The sequence below is a fragment of the Onychostoma macrolepis genome, chromosome 06 (genome assembly GCF_012432095.1).
Source record: "Onychostoma macrolepis isolate SWU-2019 chromosome 06, ASM1243209v1, whole genome shotgun sequence".
NCBI lineage: Eukaryota > Metazoa > Chordata > Actinopteri > Cypriniformes > Cyprinidae > Onychostoma > Onychostoma macrolepis.
In genome coordinates, this window is record NC_081160.1 from 3708031 (window position 1) to 3722848 (window position 14818).

The window sequence follows — 14818 nt, forward strand, 5'->3', positions numbered from 1 at the left end:
TTTATTTACTTTACATGTAATGAGTCTAGCATATATGAAAGTTTCACTTTTTGAAATAAGTTACCAAAAATAACTTTTTCACAATATTCAATTTTTTTAGATGCACCTGTGTGTATATATATATATATATATATATATATATATATGAATTGCACACAGAATAATATTTTCATTTGTTCTGAAATTCCTAATATTGGGTTTAATAAAAATTAGTTTTAGGGTGTGTTTACACTTTTCCTTCTTTTGGTAAAAACACACCCTAAAACTATTTTTTTTTTATTAAAAACCAATATTAGAAATTTCAGAACAAATGAAAATATTATTTTGCGTGCAATTCTGAAGAGAAGAAAATCATCACACAATATAAAAGTATATTAAAGGGATAATGCATCAGCAAAAATAAACAAAAAAACCTTTCAGTAATAGGTTATTACTGTTTATTTAATTGACTGATAAAATGTTAATTTAGTTAAATGGTCTTTCCTGGGCTATGCATAGCACAAACGCATACAGACCTTGTTTACGGGAAAACACAATTTTTTACTTTGCATATATCCCCTAAAATAAGCGGCAAGCGGTTTGAAGGACGGGTTTTCTTTGCTTGTATGAATAAAATGTGAAAATTAAATTTAATAAGAAATATTTCTTAGATGCTTTCTGGATGTCATGAGTCTCGCGTCATTACGTATCTGTTTACGTTTTCTGTAGATCTGACCGTCTCATCCATAGATATGTTTATTGAGCTGATAGCTGAGTTAATCGATTGATCGTTGGTTTTTCCCTCGGCGATTTTGATAGTTTAGACCAGTTGTGTTTTGTGTGGTGAAATCTAAAAGTGTCAACATGCCTTGTGTTCATTATAAGTTTCGAAGTAAACTCAGTCACGACACGATCCTGTTTGAAGGCGTTCACATCACTGTGAGAGAGTTAAAACAACAAATCATGAGACGCGAGAGACTCAAGCTCTGTGACCTAAAGATCAGCAGCGAGCAAAACAATGAAGGTGAGTTCAGCTCCACAAACTAAACTAAACTAAACATATAAAATACAAACTAATGAAGGTGAGTTCAGCTCCACAAACTAAACTAAACTAAACATATAAAATACAAACCAATGAAGGTGAGTTCAGCTCCACAAACTAAACTAAACTAAACATATAAAATACAAACTAATGAAGGTGAGTTCAGCTCCACAAACTAAACTAAACTAAACATATAAAATACAAACCAATGAAGGTGAGTTCAGCTCCACAAACTAAACTAAACTAAACATATAAAATACAAACCAATGAAGGTGAGTTCAGCAGAGGTGGGACCAAGTCATTGTTTTGCAAGTCACAAGTAAGTCTCGAGTCAAAATAGGCAAGTCCAAGTCGAGTTGCAAGTCCTCAACTTTTAACTTCAAGTCTTAAACAAGTCATTAGTGCTCTTTGCCCAAATTAGTGTCTCAGTATTAATTCCCATATCAAATTTACAGTAATTTATATCAGGAAGTCGGGTAGAATATGTTTTTACATAAGTTTAATTTAATGTGAGATGGGTGCCCTTAGTAAAACTACTCAAGTTCAATTTAGGGATTGTGCCAAAATAGGACAAGCAGTGAAAAAAAAAAAAACCTTTTATTAGTAACAGAATATCAAAGACAACATAATTTCATAGAAATTACATGAAATATTTCAAAAGTAATTAAAATTAAAAGAAATACTTTTTAGAAATACTTTGCATGTGTGCATAAGAAGATGCTAGGTGTTTGTTATATCTAAGCCAATGAGCCATTATTTGGAACCTCAATGAAACAGATTTAAAACATATGAGCAGAAACTCAGAAAGAACCACTTTGAAAGAACTAGAAGAAATAACTGCTACCATACTTTATGTGAGAGGAAACCTGCAATATGGATGCAGACAAACTCATGAAGACAGTCATTCAAAAATGCTGTGCTACCATTCTTTATAACTAAGAGTAACAAAGACAAAATGTTGTATGTTAAATGTTAAGTATATAATATGCATAGTTTATCGCTAAATTTAGGGGCTATATGTGCTATAGGCTACAGACTGATTTACAATACATGAATTCAATTAATTATCCTGAAAGAAATAAAAGTGAAATCAGTGCCTGGTGAAGGGGGAGAAAAATTTAGTATATTTTATAGTTATGTATAGACTACAATTCATAAATCATTTTGTGAAAGAACACTTCTTCAAATTATATTTTAAAATGATCATTAGGCCAATTGCTCCTTTATTTTTTTTTCTTCAAATTATAGCTAATTTTTTTTGCAATAATTAATTTTAAATCTAGCTTAAATCAAGGTTTATCTAATAATTATTTTGCACCAAACTTTAAACCTTTAAAAATAAGCAGGTTTACATTCTAACCCATCATTTTGATCCTGGATTTAAGTAATATTTGCACCATAACTTTAAACTCAGATTTAAATCTTGATTATGGATTAACTTTAAACTTAACTGAGGTTTAAATAAAATAAAATGCACATGCAATTAAAATATGCAAATGATTGAACAGTGGAGATCTGACAAAAAAAAAAAAAGGTCTCGGAGAGGTGTTTACCAATAAAAATGAAAATTAAAGCACATCGAGTTGGTAGAGCTGCGAGGGGTCGTGGCGGGATGCGGATCCGTCACTCATGGTCCACCTCGGTGTCGGACAAACAAAAGAAGTGAGGAATATGTTTAGCATTTCACAGCAGTGGTCACGGTGATGATGAGGCGAGCACCAGTGATCTCCTTTCTCCTGCCCGCTCCGTGTGTCTGCTGGGCGGCGCTTTTCACGAGCAGAGATAGCAACTACTTTTTTCGTATCTCGGTTCTTTTGTTGTAAGTTATGCTATTACAAACTAAACTAAACTAAACTAAACATATAAAATACAAACTAATGAAGGTGAGTTCAGCTCCACAAACTAAACTAAACTAAACATATAAAATACAAACCAATGAAGGTGAGTTCAGCTCCACAAACTAAACTAAACTAAACATATAAAATACAAACTAATGAAGGTGAGTTCAGCTCCACAAACTAAACTAAACTAAACATATAAAATACAAACCAATGAAGGTGAGTTCAGCTCCACAAACTAAACTAAACTAAACATATAAAATACAAACCAATGAAGGTGAGTTCAGCAGAGGTGGGACCAAGTCATTGTTTTGCAAGTCACAAGTAAGTCTCGAGTCAAAATAGGCAAGTCCAAGTCGAGTTGCAAGTCCTCAACTTTTAACTTCAAGTCTTAAACAAGTCATTAGTGCTCTTTGCCCAAATTAGTGTCTCAGTATTAATTCCCATATCAAATTTACAGTAATTTATATCAGGAAGTCGGGTAGAATATGTTTTTACATAAGTTTAATTTAATGTGAGATGGGTGCCCTTAGTAAAACTACTCAAGTTCAATTTAGGGATTGTGCCAAAATAGGACAAGCAGTGAAAAAAAAAAAAAAAACCTTTTTTATTAGTAACAGAATATCAAAGACAACATAATTTCATAGAAATTACATGAAATATTTCAAAAGTAATTAAAATTAAAAGAAATACTTTTTTTAGAAATACTTTGCATGTGTGCATAAGAAGATGCTAGGTGTTTGTTATATCTAAGCCAATGAGCTATTATTTGGAACCTCAATGAAACGGATTTAAAAACATATGAGCAGAAACTCAGAAAGAACCACTTTGAAAGAACTAGAAGAAATAACTGCTACCATACTTTATGTGAGAGGAAACCTGCAATATGGATGCAGACAAACTCATGAAGACAGTCATTCAAAAATGCTGTGCTACCATTCTTTATAACTAAGAGTAACAAAGACAAAATGTTGTATGTTAAATGTTAAGTATATAATATGCATAGTTTATCGCTAAATTTAGGGGCTATATGTGCTATAGGCTACAGACTGATTTACAATACATGAATTCAATTAATTATCCTGAAAGAAATAAAAGTGAAATCAGTGCCTGGTGAAGGGGAGAAAATTTAGTATATTTTATAGTTATATATAGACTACAATTCACAAATCATTTTGTGAAAGAACACTTCTTCAAATTATATTTTAAAATGATCATTAGGCCAATTGCTCCTTTATTTTTTTTCTTCAAATTATAGCTAATTTTTTTGCAATAATTAATTTTAAATCTAGCTTAAATCAAGGTTTATCTAATAATTATTTTGCACCAAACTTTAAACCTTTAAAAATAAGCAGGTTTACATTCTAACCCATCATTTTGATCCTGGATTTAAGTAATATTTGCACCATAACTTTAAACTCAGATTTAAATCTTGATTATGGATTAACTTTAAACTTAACTGAGGTTTAAATAAAATAAAATGCACATGCAATTAAAATATGCAAATGATTGAACAGTGGAGATCTGACAAAAAAAAAAAAAAGGTCTCGGAGAGGTGTTTACCAATAAAAATGAAAATTAAAGCACATCGAGTTGGTAGAGCTGCGAGGGGTCGTGGCGGGATGCGGATCCGTCACTCATGGTCCACCTCGGTGTCGGACAAACAAAAGAAGTGAGGAATATGTTTAGCATTTCACAGCAGTGGTCACGGTGATGATGAGGCGAGCACCAGTGATCTCCTTTCTCCTGCCCGCTCCGTGTGTCTGCTGGGCGGCGCTTTTCACGAGCAGAGATAGCAACTACTTTTTTTCGTATCTCGGTTCTTTTGTTGTAAGTTATGCTATTACTCCATTAATTTATACTAGCATATACTGTATATCAAGAGCTCCCTGAACGCAGTCTCTGGCTTACTGCCAGTCAAGCGCAAGCACGCTGCACCCGTCTAGAGTGATAACGACGCTGATCTGATCAAGTCTTTCCGAGTCACAGGGCTCAAGTCCAAGTCAAGTCTCGAGTCATTGCTGTCTAAGTCAAGTCTCAAGTCTTCTTTAATTATGTCGAGTCGAGTCGCAAGTCATCAAATTTGGGACTCGAGTCCGAGTCAAGTCTCGAGTCATGTGACTCGAGTCCACACCCCTGGAGTTCAGCTCCACAAACTAAACTAAACTAAACATATAAAATACAAACCAATGAAGGTGAGTTCAGCTCCACAAACTAAACTAAACTAAACATATAAAATACAAACCAATGAAGGTGAGTTCAGCTCCACAAACTAAACTAAACTAAACATATAAAATACAAACTAATGAAGGTGAGTTCAGCTCCACAAACTAAACTAAACTAAACATATAAAATACAAACCAATGAAGGTGAGTTCAGCTCCACAAACTAAACTAAACTAAACATATAAAATACAAACCAATGAAGGTGAGTTCAGCTCCACAAACTAAACTAAACATATAAAATACAAACCAATGAAGGTGAGTTCAGCTCCACAAACTAAACTAAACTAAACATATAAAATACAAACCAATGAAGGTGAGTTCAGCTCCACAAACTAAACTAAACTAAACATATAAAATACAAAACAATGAAGGTGAGTTCAGCTCCACAAACTAAACTAAACTAAACATATAAAATACAAACCAATGAAGGTGAGTTCAGCTCCACAAACTAAACTAAACTAAACATATAAAATACAAACCAATGAAGGTGAGTTCAGCTCCACAAATTTAGAACACAAATGAATGCTTTTATGTTCAATAAAGAGTTAAATTTATGGATCTGCTGCTGTACTAGTGCCGCCTGTAGTGTTAGACATGGAGTCAGATGGTAATATTTTGGTATTTTGATATATTTAACGTCACTTATAGAATACTATGGTACTGTCTGAGGTAAAACTAAAGGTTTTATTGGTGTTTTTCTGTCAGAATACACTGATGATGAAGCTCTCATTCCCAACAACACGTCAGTCGTTATCAGACGAATCCCTGCTGTTGGGCTCAAATCCACAAACAAAAGATTTGTCAAGTAAGTCACGTGACGTGAACACAACTGTTATTATTTAGATGTAATATGAAGAATCATCAGTCTGTCATTGGTGTTTTAGTCATTTGAACTCTTTGCTGTTTGGTTTTGCAGTAATCGGCCTGAACCATCGTGTGGATCTTCACAAACAGTATGTAGAAAAGTGTTTGCATTGGTTTAATAACTCTCTTTGGAAAGGTGCTTCGTCAAATATTCAATTCCTATGGTTATTTTTATACTTTAACATATGGAACATCGTCAGCTGACTCCTCCAGTATATTACAGATAGCCACGTTTGCTAAGTTTTATAAAGTTACTCTGTTTTAGATCAAACTGTCTGGACAAGCCATTTAACGTTACTTGATTCGAATCGAATGTAAGCCCAATTCCACTGAACCGTTTTAAATAATATTTTCATTCTATATGCACTATTGTTCATTTTTACTTTACATTTTCTGTATGAATAACCACATTTGCTGTATGATTATTGCAACATTACTCAATAAAACTATTATTAATTCCCTGACGGTCAAGGCTGTGCGTCTTCATTCTGATTGGGTTTCTGTAGACGAGCGTCTCGTTCATGTCTCATCTATGTCTCTGTGTGTCTTGTTCATGTGTCTCTGGTCTCTAAACTCTGTGACTGACCTCACTATTGTTCTAAATAAGCCTTGTGTCTCGTCACAGAGGTAAAACTCCTCTTGTGTTCATGTTTATTTCAGCAGCAGGTTGGTGATTCTTCACCAGTTTCACTGGATCTGCTTCTGAAGGTATTGAAAACAATGAGAAATACGCCCTGCTGCACTGTAATGAACTTCAGTGTTTGCATATGAAGTGTCGTAATGAAGACAATAAGTGCTGAATATCAAAACACAATGTATTGTGAAGCCGCAATGACACACAAGCAGCTTCTTCCAGGAGGTTTGAGTGTCTCAGTGCTAAACATTAAAAGATGCAAATGCCTGTGAAACAGACTGAGAATCTGGCTGAGGCAAATGCATCAGAGGAGGACAAACTCAAAGCTGTGATGTACCAGTCCAGTCTGTGCTATTATTCCAGCAGGTGAGTGTTCAGACATTGACGGCGAATTAATCTATGAATCTATGAATGAATATATGAGAGATGCTCATGATTCTGACGTTCATCAGTGATGCGATGAAGCTGGTCGGACTGCTTCCACCAAACTACATCTGCTTCCGCTGCAGGATTCCTGGACATCACATTAAAAACTGCCCGAGCAATGGGGTAACTGGACACAGCTGCTGTGAACTCGAGCTCTTTTCCCTGTTAGTATGTCAGAGTTTGAAAGTCATTCATGAATTCACAGGACAAAAGTTGCGCTCCTCATAAGCGCATACGGAAATGCGCAGGGATTCCTCGTAGTTTCCTGGTGGAGGTGGATGATCCTGACAGAAAGGGAGTCATGATGGACAGCAGCGGGAAATACGTCATTCCCGTTATGGATGCGTGAGTTTACTGTACTTGGTCTTGCTGCAGGTTCTAGTGTTTGTTAAAGTCTTGTGTTTGAATCATGTTGTGTTTGATCTGTTTAGTGATGCCTATGCGATTGGGAAGAAAGAGAAGCCGCCCTTCTCACCCCAGAATAACCCTTCATCCTCATCCTCATCCTCATCCGATCCGGTTCCTGCGACGCTGCTGTGTCTGATCTGTAAGGATCTGCTGAGCGATGCTGTGATGATTCCCTGCTGCAGGAGCAGCTACTGTGATGAATGTGAGTGTCTGATCAAACAAACATCAGTCAGAAGCAAACAGGCTGTTTCTGACAATCGTTTGGTGTCAGGTATCAGAACGTGTTTGCTGGAGTCTGACGGACACGTTTGTCCAACCTGCAGACAGTCGGATGTTTCTCCTGACAGTTTGACTGCAAACACTGTTTTGCGTCAAGTAAGACCTTAAACCCTGTTTCTTCTTGTAGTTCATCTTCTGCATCTTCATTCAGTATCTTTTTTAATTCAGGATGTGAATCATTTTAAAAATGGAACCAGATCTTTGCATTCCTACCTGAGTCCAAACCACAGCCATCAATCCCTGTCACCCATCCCAGAACCCTCATCAAAGAGGGATATGAAAGGTTATCGTTCATGCTCCAGATCTCCTCAAAACAGATATGGACCCGAAGAGACCACGCTACTGAAAGACTTTCAGTCCTGCATTGGAGAAACCTTGTGAAGTATCACTCCTTGTTGAGATTAAACGCAAAGCATCAAAATGTATGTGTTTGTATTTTTCATATTGTTAGGAGTTTGTCTGTTGTTAAATACCCCAAGGTTTGACCTTTCTCTCAAAAATTCTACTACTTCTGTTAGTTCTGTTACACTAATATTAGTTCCCCTATGAAAAGTAGTAAAATAGTTCATATTTAATGCATAATGATACTGCATGGTATCGTTATGCATTAAAAATTAAGATCAAGTTTTGAATGTTTATTCATGATTGTGAACCCATAACTCTTGCGAAACAGGAAGGATTGCGAAGGGAAGCCTACCAGTACTTAAGTATTGTTGACTCTTTGTGAAGTGATGCACTTATTTAAAGCCTCTTCATACCAATTGTTAACAAAAGGTCTATTCATGTTTTTAGAAAGAAAGTTTCGATATGATGCTGAAGCGCAAAAGATTGCTGATCCGTCTGTAACAGGAAACAGAAAGGTGTGCTCTTTCATTTATAAAGAGGGTCATAGAGATTTGACTCACGAAATGAACTCATGATAACCCAAATTAGCATAAGGTCAATGCTACGAGATCAAAGTGTGTGTGTGTGTGTGTGAAATGTGTGTTCTGGGATTTTCACAGTACAGCAGCCTATAAGCTCTGCCCACCTTTCACAATATGTGTCAACAGGAAATCTCTATGAAACGCTTATAATATCAAACATGCATTTATCTAAGGGACTCACATACCAGTCGTTATTTTAATCAAGGTTTCTGTAATTCGTGTGGTGCCACAATAAATATATACAGCACCTTTAATTATCACCAAAGCTCATAAAGCACAGCAACAAAAACTTCTTTGTTATGCATGTGAGATGAGATATGGGAAACAGGTTAATTCAGTTTTTTTACATTATATACAATCTTTTTTTTTATTTTAAAATTGCATTTGCATGCATTTTATTTTATTTTATTGCATTTGCATTCAATTTATTCATTTCGAAGATTTTATTTTTCCAAATTGACTTTAAGAATAATGCAAACTAAATTGTTTAGTTTCATTTTGCTTCCTGTGCTCATAGATGTGAGAACAGACAGAGCATTGTGTTATTGTGAAGTGCACTTCCATTATCTTGCGGATAAGACTCTTTTTCTAAACTGTCCTTGGATTAGAACGGACTGCGGTCAACAATTACAAGGCAACAAAGACTAAATGATCTCATGTGCACTTCCACTGAGAATTAACTTCCCTGCAAGTTGGACTTTACTGACATCATAAGGGATTTTCCCCCTGAAAAAAAAAAAAGCTGAAAAAACATTTGTATTAATTTAGGTAGTAATATCTGTGCATCTTTTTAACCATCCTTTGACCTACAAAGTATATATAGCTATGTATACAAGTAGATGGATTTTGATTTTGTTTTATTTTTTAACACTGAAATCAGAAAAGCCATGTTCGTAGATCACCACAAGACAGATTAAAAACAAGACTGATAAACAATTGACTTTTAAATATGTAGTGGTAACAGCCCAATAAAACTGAGTGATTCATAGTGCAATAAAAAGCACTGTGATATATTTATGATTATCATATTGTCACAGTCCTCAAGTTCCTCAGTTTTTCCATGGTGAATTTCCAAAATACCATCATAATGTCACTGTATTTTGGTAATTGTCTGTAAGTGAGTGACAGAGCTATTGCTATTGTTCATACTAGTAACATAGCCTATCTCAAGTAACCAACACTGTGTGTTCACTCAGCTATGCGTGTGTGTGTGTGTGTGTGTGTGTGTGTGTACTTGTTTATGCTACATTGTGGGGACCAAATGTACCCACAAGGATAGTAAAACCTGACATTTTTAACATGATTAAAAATAGTAAATGATGTTTATCTGAAAATCTAAAAATGCAGAAAGATTCCTGTAAAGGGTAGGTTTAGGTGTAGGGTTGGTGTAGGGCAATAGTACATACAGTTTGTGCTGTATAAAAACCATTACGCCTATAAATGTTCCCACAAGGATAGCGAAACAAGTGAGCGCGCGCGGTGTGTGTGTGTGTGTTCAAGCCAATAGCTGTTCAGGCCTGACAGAAGGTACCCTCCTCCTCCTCAACCTTTGTGGCATGAACTCTGTTTTCTCTTCAATTCGCTCACCCAGGGAATCGAGCTGATAAGCGGAGCCGAGAGATAAAAGACATGTTTTTCTCGTTCCTCCAGAGAAGCTGTAACGACCGACGTGTGAGACAGCGGTGTGTTTATGGAAATGTTTACGTTATTGCTCCGTTTCTGTGAGGTAGGAGGACACTTAGCCCCTCACACACTTACACGCGCTAAACCTTGTGTTGACAGTTTGTCTCTTGTAACGGCTGTGGTGTCGGCCGTTTCTAATTAACGCCGTGTGTACATTAACCGTGTGGTTGTGTAGTTCACGTAATTGAGGCGAATCGGTGAGCTGAGAGGAATATGTGTTCGGTGGTTTTGAGGGTTAGCTAAAGCGCTAACCGGATGTGTCTGTTACCGTTATGTAGCATACAAACACACAAGCGACCGCCGGTAGCCGAGCAGTTTCCATTGGTTACCAGGCTCAATTGAGTTTCTGAATTGTTGAAAACCTTCACTAGTTGTTAAAAAAAGTGTGTCTTTTTGAAACATTGAGCTAATTTGACTTAAAGCAAATGAACAAAAGTACTGTGGTGATGCGATTTTTGGACATTTAGCATAGTAGTACCATGTATTTGGAAATAATGAAGTAACTTACCTAGGAGTACCATGTAAATAACGTGGCGTTTTATCCTTTTAGAAGTTATGTTTCAGAAAAGATGCAGTTGTTATTTTATGTTATAAAATATATAATATTATGTAAAGGTAACACATTAGATTAGGAAACACGTTACTGTTTACTGTTTTTCCAAAGTAATCTCCTAATTTGATATCTATAAATAGTAATTGATGTAGTTGTTGAAGTAGTTATGTTTAGGTATTGGGTAGAGTTAAGGGATCTATATAGGTCATATAGAATAAACCATTAACATATGCTTTATAAGTACTAATAAACAGCCAATATGCTAGTAATATGCATTCTAATAAGCAACTAGTTAACAGTCAATATCTTAATCTTATCAATCTTACTATAGTATAATATGATTTATTATATTTATTATAAAATATAATATATAACTAATTAAATAGAATGTAGCATGCACATAGGATTGGTTCTAAATTAGAAGTTCCTCTAGGACTTTTTTTGTTCCTTTTTTAAAATGTTTTTATATATACTAGGGAGACCTGTTATCTGATACCATACAATTACTGTACCATAGTATTGCTACAGTACTTTTTTAAAAGCGTTGTCAATTAAAAAAATAAATAAATAAAAATAAATGCTGGTTGCAAACATGGTAATTTTTTTTCCCTATTTGATCCAGTTATTGTTTATTATATTATATTATATACAATTATATTATAACAAAACAACTGGGATTGAAAAAAATTGTGTTTTATGGTATTAAAGAGAACCTGTTGTTATTTTAACATTGTATTAATAATATATGTTTATATTATATGTTATATTAATGTTCACGCTTACAAAAATTATATCATGGTATCTGCGGTTCACTCCAAAATGTGATAGTTGGTTCGTAATAATAATGAGGAAGCTTGTTTAGATTGCGTAAACTGTTGAAATCTTGCCACATGAAGCCTATTTTTATATTATATCACAAAACATCTGAATGAACTTGTTTTATTTTATTAATATGACAGACCACATGGTTAAATCAGGTAGAAATAACTCCTTAAAGAAACCGTTGCATGTCACCAGCTTATAAACGGCTTCCAGAATATTTGCTTACATCAACAAAATAATTTTAAAGGGTCAGAGTAATTTCTAACTGTACTAACAAGGGTGTTTTGGTAGAAACTGTGCATACCCTGGTGAGCGTTCTTCATTTCACTTGCAGGCCTGTTACTGCATGTTCTGAACGCATCCGCATAAAAGTAACACATCTCTGTTGTTCCTTACCCATGTTGAACTCATCAGTCATGTTACCTAATATTTTACTATTTGTTTTAAGCCATTGAAATGAATACCAGTTTAGCTTTTAAACTCTTATGTATTGAAAGACCAAACATCAGTTTATGAAGCAGACGTTTGTCTCGCGAAAGCACCGTGATTGATCAGTGTGTTGCGTGCTTGTTTTTTTCAGGTGACTCAGACCAGATGAAGCCTCGTGTGAGATGATCAGGATGAAGTCCACACGGAGCTTCATGTTTTTAATTTGTCCCATCATGGTGCTGATATTCCTCTACTATTCGTCTGGCAGACTGCACCTACGGAGCCCAGTCCAGAAATCTCGTGAGTATACATGTCGTCATATGACTATTTTCTTACGTGGAGCACAAAAGGAGAACTTCCAATGCACATGCCTTTAAATGAATCATAATGATTGTTTGGCTGCAAGCGGTCAGTACAGAATGAATCAGCATGATGCAGTTTTCTAGCTCTAGTTAGTCACACACATGAATCTCCTTATGTGTGGTGTCGTTTAGAGTAAACACTCGATGGCGGGGATCTCTGAAAGTGCTTTTTGTTTCTCTGAGGCTTGTTTCATAACAGATTTTTAATTTCTCTGAACAGTGAAATGTCAGAACTTTTGCTTCTCTGGATCTGGTTTTCCCCAATGATACGTAATGCCTGAAATTAAGGCTGTTGGTTTAGAAACCTTTCTCACTGTCTTCCTGTTTGGCATCAGATCACTGGTGAAGCCATGATCTTAAACTAAGATGCTGGAAAATAAAGGTTTGGTTTGCTGTAATGGCCAGAGGAGGGAGCTAAGAGCCCATCGCTCTCCGTGTCCACCCCATGGAATAAGTCAAAAAGTAGCCAGCAGACTAAAAAGGGTCAGCTTTGAAGACAAAATAATACACACAACGATCTTTGCTGTAATGGAAGTTTGCTTAGAATTACTCAGCACATGATTGTTCAGCAAAAAGATAAATTTTTGTCTCTTCGAATATTTTGTATTTCACAAAAGCACCTTTTAGATTTGCTGCTGATAACAGTTTTCACTTCAGTTACTTTCACACTACAAGTTTAGGGTGGTACACTCTAGTTTCACACGCGTAACACAGCACCACCATGATCACTTGTCACAAGATAAAAATAGAAGCTGTAGTATCTGATATCATCTCCACCTAAAAACTAATGCAGTGATTAAGGGAATTAATTATACAACTGAAAGAATTTGATTGCTGGAACTATTAACAACAAAAAAACTACTGTTTAAAGGTTTGAGGTCAGTAATTTTTTATTTTAATTATTTCAAAGGAAGTCTCTAATGCTCACCAAGGCTGCATTCATTTGTTTAATGAATACAGTAAAAGCAGTTTTGTGAAATATTATTGCAATTTAAAATAGCGGTTTTCAATAAAATGTCATTTATTACTGTTAAGCAAAGCTGAATTTTCAGCATCATTACTCCAGTCTTCAGGGTCATGTGATCCTTCATTCATTATCAATGTTGAAAACCGTTATGCTGCTTCATACTGCGGTGCATTTTTTTAAGGATTATTCGATGAATAGAAAGTTAAAAAGAGCAGCGTTTATTTGAAATAGAAATCTTTTGTAACATTATAAATGTCTGTACTGTCACTTTTAATCGATTTAATGGATTCTTGCTTAATAAAAGTATCTTTCTTTAAAAATAAATCTTACTGACCCCAAACTATTGAACGTTAGTGTATATTGTCATGTGTTATAAATTGATTTGTGATTTAAAGATCAGATATCTTTCATGTTTGTGTTAATGAAACAATGGAAATATGAATCTGTTGTTCATTATCTGTGCTACTGATACTAAATCATTTGGTACTGACTACATGCAGAGGTGAAAATATGCAGTTATTACATTAAAGAGACTGTAGTTGATGTAGTCTTGTTGATTCAGTCATTAAACCTTGTTTTTCACATATCAGACTAGTAAAGGTTACCATGTATAACACATTTTATGTTTCATGTAATCATTTACAGAATTAAGGTAACAAAGTAATGACAAATAATACAAGCCTCTGTGTTTTAACATGCATTGGAACTGGGAATAATCTCTTTAACGAAGTCTGATCAGCATTTGTTAGTAATTTTGCTGCATTTCGCTTTTTGGCTCATACAATAGACAAAAACTTCAGGATGTTTTCTCGTTCACCAGGCTGCGTCACTCTAAAATTGAACCACAAAATGCTACCATATTGCTTACTGTGTAACTAGTGTAATTCATAATCATATAAGTGCAAAAACAGAAAATCAGCTTTTCTCTGTTCACAGTCACACACACAGACTTTTCTAGCGCTGCGGCATTTTGCACATTCCTTATACAGATATGGTGTGGTTTGTTTCTATGAATATTCTTGGTTCCCAAGAAACTCTTGACTGTAAGTCAGAATTTAGCCTTGATGTTTTATTATAGATGTCTGGTACAATTATCTGTTTTACCAGATCAGAGTCCAACAAATAAAACAGATGATCCGATGAAATATCCCTGTTTATCAACCCTGTTTTTCTGTCATTTGTCAATAACCAACTCTGCAGGTCAAATGTTTGAACACATTCTTGATAATTACTGTTTTCCACATTTTTCAGTGTTTTTTTTGGGAGGGGGGGTTTAGAAATGCATAAGGAATAGTTCCACCAAAAAAATCACCCTGAAAAGTTACTCAACCTGAGGCTTTCAAAGATGTAGATGAGTTAAGCATTCCATCACTTGCTCACC

At 35.1% G+C, this 14818-nt stretch overlaps 3 protein-coding genes across 3 annotated transcripts in view; all 3 read left to right on the plus strand.

The window, feature by feature from the left end:
- The first annotated feature begins 550 nt into the window (after positions 1–550).
- On the plus strand, positions 551–6954 carry LOC131542595 (E3 ubiquitin-protein ligase RBBP6-like). Its single transcript, XM_058779438.1, has 5 exons — positions 551–1003; positions 5790–5889; positions 6001–6037; positions 6615–6656; positions 6860–6954. Exons 1-5 carry the CDS (start codon positions 844–846, stop codon positions 6950–6952), a joined length of 432 nt encoding a protein of 143 aa, XP_058635421.1. The 5' UTR covers positions 551–843; the 3' UTR covers positions 6953–6954.
- A 54-nt stretch (positions 6955–7008) lies between these two features.
- Positions 7009–8076, plus strand: LOC131542270 (E3 ubiquitin-protein ligase RBBP6-like). Its single transcript, XM_058778782.1, has 4 exons — positions 7009–7131; positions 7214–7353; positions 7440–7791; positions 7864–8076. Exons 1-4 carry the CDS (start codon positions 7009–7011, stop codon positions 8074–8076), a joined length of 828 nt encoding a protein of 275 aa, XP_058634765.1.
- Positions 8077–10154: 2078 nt separating this feature from the next.
- st3gal3a (ST3 beta-galactoside alpha-2,3-sialyltransferase 3a) overlaps positions 10155–14818 on the plus strand; it is a 48277-nt gene continuing 43613 nt past the window's right edge. Inside the window, 2 exon segments of the mRNA XM_058778547.1 lie at positions 10155–10347; positions 12260–12408. Coding sequence (XP_058634530.1) covers positions 12291–12408 — 118 coding nt within the window. The 5' untranslated portion in view covers positions 10155–10347; positions 12260–12290.